This window comes from Astatotilapia calliptera, chromosome 16, assembly GCF_900246225.1.
Source record: "Astatotilapia calliptera chromosome 16, fAstCal1.2, whole genome shotgun sequence".
Lineage (NCBI taxonomy): Eukaryota > Metazoa > Chordata > Actinopteri > Cichliformes > Cichlidae > Astatotilapia > Astatotilapia calliptera.
This window is the reverse complement of record NC_039317.1, coordinates 16,508,335-16,516,023: the sequence shown is the minus strand read 5'-3', so window position 1 is coordinate 16,516,023 and position 7,689 is coordinate 16,508,335. Positions and strand designations below refer to the sequence as shown.

Sequence of the window (7,689 nt, the reverse complement as noted above, 5' to 3'; positions counted from 1 at the left end):
AAAACGACATGAACTCTTTCACAGTGGGGTCAAAAAGCACCTCTGTGATCAGTGTGGGTCATCCATCACCACTGCAGGTCAGCTTAAAACACACAAACGAGTCCACACAGGAGAGAAACCATACAAGTGCAGACACTGTGACAAGAGCTTCTCACAGTCAGGTAATCGTAACGAGCATGAACGTACACACATGGAAGGAAACTACAGCTGTGAGCAGTGTGACAAGAGCTTCAGTAATCTCAGTTTATACTCTGCACACAAACGATCCCACGTTACTAATAAACTGTTTCACTGTTACCACTGTGCCAAAACATTCACTTCATCATCTGCTCTGTGCAAACATCAGCGCGATCACGCAGGGCTGAAATCGTTCCCATCACAGGACGACAGCGAATCTGAAGAGAGAGAAACATCCTCTTCTGGTTTCAGAGTCCAACTTAAAACCCTGGAGATCAGGCTCCACAGAGTTCAGGTCGGCTCTCCTTAAAGATCTAATGAGGCTATGAATCAAACTGTTCCTGTAGTTCCATGTTAATCTTTATAAATTGTTCTTCTGTAGTGTTTGTGTTCAGTTGTTACCTTTTTTTTCAGTGGTTGGATGAAAAATCAGTTTCCTGTTGTTCAAGTTTTTATTGAATGTATTTTGTTAAAGTTCTTCAATAAAGTTTAAAAAAAAGTTAAATAAAGAATTGTTTGAACGACAAATATTTTGAGCCATGAAGTCATTTCCTGTATTTCAGAGTAAAGACTGAAGTGACGAATGGAAACATGTTTACAGTCATGGAATAAACACTGATGGGTCATCTGTAGGAAGTTCTATTGCTGACCTGACAGACTCGACCTTGTTTACAAAGAAAGAAAGGAACTGATGACATGTGTCAGCAGAGGCTTTCAGGGTTGTTTAGAGCAGAGCTGATAGTCTTAAAGAACACGGCGATTATGACAATTTAACACAATGACCTGAGAAAAATATCTGTTTCTCTCATTTTTACTGTATTCTGATCAAATTTCCAACATTCTTTTAACATTTCAACCGGATGGCTCCCCGGCCTCAGTCGGGCGATGGGGGTATGCGGTGGGGCGTGGCCTGCGGTGCCGTGCAGGGAGGGCGGACGCACCTGCACGGCATCCTTAATCACGTCCGCCAAGAGTACAGTACTACTGTACTCTTGCTTCTTCAAATCGTGTTAAGCAAACCTCAGACTGCAGTAATTAGGGATTTACTGACACCAGGTAAGCAATGTTTAGTGTAAAATACACATTTTTATTGTTCCAACAAATAACCAATGTTACATATGTTAAAGATTTATTATTGGAAATAATTCAACCCCACCAGAATTAAACAAAACACAAAGAATAAAGTGATAAATAATACAGAAGTGCTCTATTGGATTGTATTACATAGTCAGATGTTTATAGCAATATAGTAGTTATAAAGCAATACATTCTCCTGTTCATGTTTGTCTGAGCATAAAAATTAGATTTGATTCATAAGAATTATAATGCAGCAGTAACTTAAATTATTGGATAAATTATGACATATTAAGAAAAGTCAGATAATTCTAAAGTGCCTTATGATGCTGATGCTGTTACACAGCTGTCTTATGTAGGGATGTTGAATTTTTTGCATTTGCTATAGTGTAATATTATTGTAATGCACAGTGTAAATTATCCTGAGGTACCACAGGAAAAGAAGATGAGTTCCAAGAGTACAAATAAATCTCATCCCTCCTCCTCGGCTCAGACACAGTGCACGCTCCTTTAGAGCTGCATACGATCCAGCATCACAGTGTGAAATCTGTATCTGCTAGCAGGGCCTCTGTCAGTCTGTCTCGCATGATCTCCTTAGTTGAGTAAAAAGGCAGATACAGATTAGAGTGACATGTCTCTGACTCAGGGAAGTGCTGCTCACAGGTGCTGCTCTGAATAGCAAAAACCTTCATCTTGACCTGGTCGATGCCAAGAATAGGAGCTCTCCTGTAACCAGTCAGGAACCCTGAAGAACAGCAATGGAAAGAAAATATCATTTTACTTATCTTATTTTTTTTGAAAACTTTTACATACCTATACATATACATATCATCATCACATCACAGGAAAAAGTAAGGTAAGGTAACTTTATTTATACCTAAAGGCAAGGTAAATTTGCTTTACAGAAAAATGACAGCATTTGACATCCCTTTAAAAACACACATACCTAGTAAATATATAAAACTCACTGTGACACATACTTTAATATTTCGAATCAAAAACAGTTCTTATTTAATTCAGTGACAGCAACGGGGACAAAGCTATTTTTATAACGCTTTGTCCTGCATCTCGGAAATAGAAACCTCCGTCCTGAGGGAAGAAGCTGAAATTCACCCCTTAGAGGATGGGAACCATTTTTAAGGATTGATAAAGCCATCCTCTGTACCTGCTTAGAGTACAGGGAGGCTAAACAAGACTGTGGCTCACCTATCAGACGACTGGACCATCTCACTATCTGATTTAGAGAGTTTTTCTCTGTGACAGAGGTCTGACCAAACCATGCCACCAAACAAAAGGATAAAACAGACTCAATAAAAGAACGATAAAACAAAGTTAAAATTTTTTGGTCAATGTGGAAATGAACAAGTTTCCTAAGGCAATAAAGGTGCTGGTGACCCTTTTTACAAACTGATTTGCAATTTTGATCAAAGTTCAGTTTTTCATTTATTATGGTCCCAAGATATTTATATGATTGTACTTGCTCTATTTTCTGACCTTTAATTAAAGTAACTGCTTGCCCATTTTGTTGTTTCCTAAAATCAACAACCATGTCTTTTGTTTTAGATATGTTCAGCTGGAGATAAGACTCCTCACACCACTGAACAAAGTCATCAATGACTGGACCGTGGTTAATTTCACCCTCTTTCAGTAAGCTGACAATAACAGAGTCATCTGCATATTTAATAATGACCCTGTTTTCATGTCTGCCCTGACACATATTTGTATAGAGAGTGAATAATAAGGGTGATAGGACGCACCCTTGAGGAGAACCTGTGGAGGAGAACACTGGGTCAGACAGAACCCCATTTATTCTCACTCTTTGTGACCTGTCAGTTAGAAAATCTAAAATCCAGCCCACCAGGTTTTTCCTGATTTCAAACTGTTCTAAAAGTCTTTTAATTAAAATATGGGGCTGTATTGTATTAAAAGCCGAAGAAAAATCAATGAAAAGAAGTCTTGCAAAAGTCCCTTTACTCTCTACATGTTTAAGAATTAGATTTAGTAAAGTCAAAAGTGTGTCCTCCACTCCTCTGTTGGGCCTGTATGCAAACTGCATTGGATATTTTTGCATATTTGTCACATTTATGTGTAATAAGTAAATACAAAACACAATTGTTAATTTATCATTTCATTCATTAAGGGAAAAAATATTCAAGCCTAGCTGGCCCTATGTGAAAAAGCAATGGAGCTCTAAATGTATTAACTGGTGGAAGCATCCTGGCAGCAAGAACTGCAGTCAAGTGTTTGTGATAACTGGAAACGAATCTTTACATAGCTTTGGGAGGAATTTCGGCCCACTTTCCTTGGCATACGTTTTTGATGACTAACTCAACCATAAAGCAGCTTTACAGTGTATTAATCAGAACAATGCTGCTCTCTAATGTATCTTGGTAAAGTGCAGAAAAATCTAATGTTTTATATGATACAGTGTGATTTCAGTAACATATCATAATGGAGGCTTCAGCAAGTACTTACGAAGGACATCTTTCCTCTGCTCTTCAGTTAGTTCATCAAATACCTCCCAAAACATCTGTATGGTGGGGTGGCGGTCATGATATCTCCAACCATAACTTGTGTTCTGAAAACAGTGAAAATGACTGTTATAATCATAGAGTTTGTAAGGTCAGGCATACACTATGTTGCCAAAAGTATTCCCTAACCCATCCAAATCATTCAATTAATGTGTTCCAATCACTTCCATGGACACAGGTGTATTAAATCAAGCACCTAGGCATGCAGACTACTTCTACAAACATGTGTGAAAGGACGAGTCGCTCTCAGGAACTGAATGAATTCCAGCATGGTAATGTGATAGGATGCACCAGTGCAACAAGTCCAGTCATGAAATTTCCTCGCTATTAAATATTCCATAGTCAGCTGTTAGTGATATTATAACAAAGTGGAAGTAATTGGAAATGACAGCTAGCCAGCTGATGCTAAGGCTCATAGTGCACTTAAGTCACCAATATCTGCAGTCTGCTGTTGTTACAGATGTCCAAACTTCATTGGTTTCCATGGCTGAGCAGCTGCATCCCAGCCTTACACTGACAAACACAATGCAAAGCGTCAGATGGAGTGATTTAAGCATCTCAACACTGGACTCTAAAGCAGTGGAGATGTGTTTAATGGAGTGACGAATCACACTTCTCTGACTCCGATGGATGTGTCAGGGTTTGGTGGTTGCCAGAAGTACTTGTCTGACTGCACTGTGCCAAGTGTAAAGTGTGGTGGAGGGGCGGTTATGGTGTGGGGCTGTTTATCGGGAGTTGGGTTCGCCCCCTTAGTGCAGATGAAAGGAACTCTTAATGCTTCAGCATATCAAGACAATTTCATGCTTCCAGTTTGGGGATGGCCACTTTCTGTTCCAACATGGCTGGGCACCAGTGCACAATACAAGGCCCATAAAGACATGGATGAGTGAGTTTGGTGTAGAAGAACTGGACTAGCCTGCACAGAGTCCTGACCTCAACCTGATAGAACATCTTTGGGATGAATTAGAGCAGCAACTGTGAGCCAGGCCTTCTCCTCCAACATCAGTGTCTGACACCATAAATGCACCTCTGGAAGAATAGTCAAAAAATTCCCATAAACACACCTAAACCTTGTGGAAAGCTTTTCCAGAAGAGTGGAAGCAGTTATAGCTGCGAACGGTGGGCTGACTATTATATTATACTATCATACAAAAGTCTGGATTAAGACTGAGATGTGACTCAAGTTCATATTTGTGTTAAAGCAGCCGGCTGAATGCTTTTGGCAGTATGCAGTACACAGTTATTGTGCTACAGGACAGCTGTGAAACTACAGCCTGTGTCTGTTTGGCTGACTGTACCTGTTTGAACTTTTCCCAGTCATGCACGTCCTGGCCGACCAGCACTCCCTGCAGCTCCTCTGGTCGAAACAGCCTCACCAAATCCTGCTCACACACCAGGAAGAAGCCTCGCTTGAACTCCTGGAACAGACTCTCCACTGATGTGTTGAAGGCATGATTCACATAGGCCTCCACAAACTCCTTCCTGTTTAGGAGGGAAAATGTTAAATTAGCAAACATTTCACAGAGACAAAGGTGCTGCAGATGAACCTCACAAACACTTCATGTTTTATATGCTTACCGTATTTCCCGGACTACAAAGCGCACCTGAATATTAGCCGCACAAGCTAAAGTCAGGGGAAAATCCTGTTTTGTACATACATTAGCCGCACCTGACCAAAAGCCGCAGGTGTTTCAATATTGACTTATCATATGTAAGAGAATATGCACAAAGCGAATTGTCAGGAAAGAGATGGCTGTTTGGAGACACACCCCTTTTATTAATATTTTGAAAATCAAGTTATGGGTACATATTTGCACATGTGCTGTGCTTCATAAATGAGTAACAAATGTAGTACATAACAGTAACCTACAGCACACCAGAAAAATAGATTCAGACTACCTTTTAGGCTCAGGTGCAGTGACACGGCTTTAACAAGAAGAAAAGTCAGTCATTCACCACCATCTTCCTGCGCACTAAAACCACCAAAGTCCTCTTCTCCAGTGTCGGAAACGAACAGGCTCAGGATGGCTTCGTCATCCACTCTCAGCTTCTTTCCTTCGTTGTCACTTTCAAAACCAAAGATAATCCTCATTGTCATTGTCAGTGTCGGAGTCGAACACCCTCTGAAGGGCCGTGGCGGTGTCCTCCTCTTCATCATGCAGCAGTCCAGCCCTTCGAAATCCGTTGGTGATCGTGGATGTTTGCACACTTTTCCACGCTGTCAGAATGCACCGGTAGAGTTGAGCACAACTTGCTTTTCGCAAGTTTATCGCCGCTCGTCATCCACGACTCCCGCTGAACGCATAGCGCTACTTTGAAGTTTGTTTTTCGCGCTACTTGTACGGCACTATGTTGCCTGGCGGATGGACATGTGACCAACATACCACTCTTGAACCCCGATCCTTCCGCCAGGCAACGTAGTGCCGTACAACAGCGGAACAAACAAAACAAATCGTCTTACGATATCACAAAAATCATGGACAATCTATAGAAAAGCCGCACCTGACTAAAAGCCGCGGGGTCCTGGTGATGATACGGGCAGCAGAGTTCTGGACGCGTTGAAGCTTGTGGATAGATTTTTGAGTATAAAAATAACCTGAATAAATACAAATAAAGGGAAAGAGCTGTCCAGACCTCTGTCTCTGACCATCTGTGTTAACACTTGAAATCGGAAACATGTAAATGTAACAAACATGTTAAAACATAAGAAATCAGGAAGGGGCAAAAAAAGCATTTTGCTAAAAAAAGATTTAGAGCAGAAGTTTTTAAAATGAAGATATATTGCATTTATTTACAATTAAAAACACACAGAGCAGAAAGTGTGTTACTGTTTTACATCCACAGACACACAAGAAAAGAAGCCGGCAACGTGAGGTCAAGTTATGGCATTTTTATTTGTGTATTTCAGTACATGTATTCAGAATAGAGTTTTTAAAAACAAACAAACGTCCCAAGTCAAGTTTGGGGGGATTTTTGTGAAAGAAAGGTTGAGAGAGGGGGAAGGAGGAAGAAACTATTGCTCTCCTTAAACTTGATGCTGCTGGGTCAGTTTTTTCTCAGCAGTCTGCTCCAGAATCCACTCCTGTCCTCGGCTTTCTTTTCTTTTTCTTTTGCCTTCAGCTCTTTTAAAGTTTTGTTTAGCTGCTCCTCGGCGTCTTTAAATGCTTCTTTCAGCTGCTGTTTGGCCAGTTTGACTTTCTGTTTCAGGAGCTCTTTAGCTTCCTTTTTGTGCTTTTGCATTTCTTTAAGTGCATCTTTGCAGCCTTTCTTGGTCACCTCAGAGGCTGTCGTTTCTTTCTTGAATACCTTCAACTCAATTTTCTCTTCTGCAAGTTCTTCTTGCACTTTCATCAGTTTCTTCTTCAGAGTTTCACTTTCCTGTTTTGCCTCCCATTTTCCATGTGTCTCTTTTTCTATTTCTTCCTCTGTTTCCAGCAACTTCTTCCTCATGTTTTGAGTGAAACTCTTTGTATTTTCCATTTCTTTCTTTGCTTCCTGTATTTTAAATTTCTCTTCCTCCAACACTTTTTGAGCTTCCAACAATTCTTTCTTCATATTTTCAATCTCATTTTCTGCCTCGTGTTTACGTTTTTTCTCCTCTTCAAGTTGTTGCTTTACATGCAGTAATTCCTTCCTGAGTATTTCAGCTTCAGCCGTTACATTTTCAGCTTCTTGTGCTGCCAACTGCATTTTCCTTTTCTCCCCTTCAAAAGCTTCCTGCACCTCCTGTAATTCCTGCATCACATTTTCTGCCTCCTTCTTTGCAGTTTGATATTTATTTTTAGCTTCTTGTGCTGTGCTTTTCTCTTCCTGCAATGCTTTTTGAGCTTCCAACAGTTCTTTCTTGATGTTTTCATTCTCATTTTCTGCTTGTTGTTTTCCCATCTTCTCTCCTTTAAGCTTTAGA

At 40.4% G+C, this 7,689-nt stretch overlaps 1 protein-coding gene across 1 annotated transcript; it reads right to left on the bottom strand.

Annotated features, from left to right (window-relative positions):
- Positions 1-1,355: 1,355 nt before the first annotated feature.
- Positions 1,356-5,375, bottom strand: LOC113007462 (probable E3 ubiquitin-protein ligase HERC4). The gene is made up of 4 exons (XM_026144055.1): positions 5,361-5,375; positions 5,081-5,264; positions 3,727-3,829; positions 1,356-1,996 (listed from the first exon to the last, which is right to left on the bottom strand). The coding sequence occupies exons 3-4, from the start codon at positions 3,779-3,781 to the stop codon at positions 1,785-1,787; spliced, it is 267 nt and encodes an 88-aa protein (XP_025999840.1). The 5' UTR covers positions 3,782-3,829; positions 5,081-5,264; positions 5,361-5,375; the 3' UTR covers positions 1,356-1,784.
- Between the last annotated feature and the right edge of the window lie 2,314 nt (positions 5,376-7,689).

Coding starts and splice junctions, on each gene's coding strand:
- LOC113007462 (XM_026144055.1), bottom strand. CDS start 3,781: ATGTTTTGGGAGGTATTTGATGAACTAACTGAAGAGCAGAGGAAAGAT. Junction 1,997..3,726: donor GCAGAGGAAAGATGTCCTTC/GTAAGTACTTGC, acceptor GCTGTTCTTCAG/GGTTCCTGACTGGTTACAGG.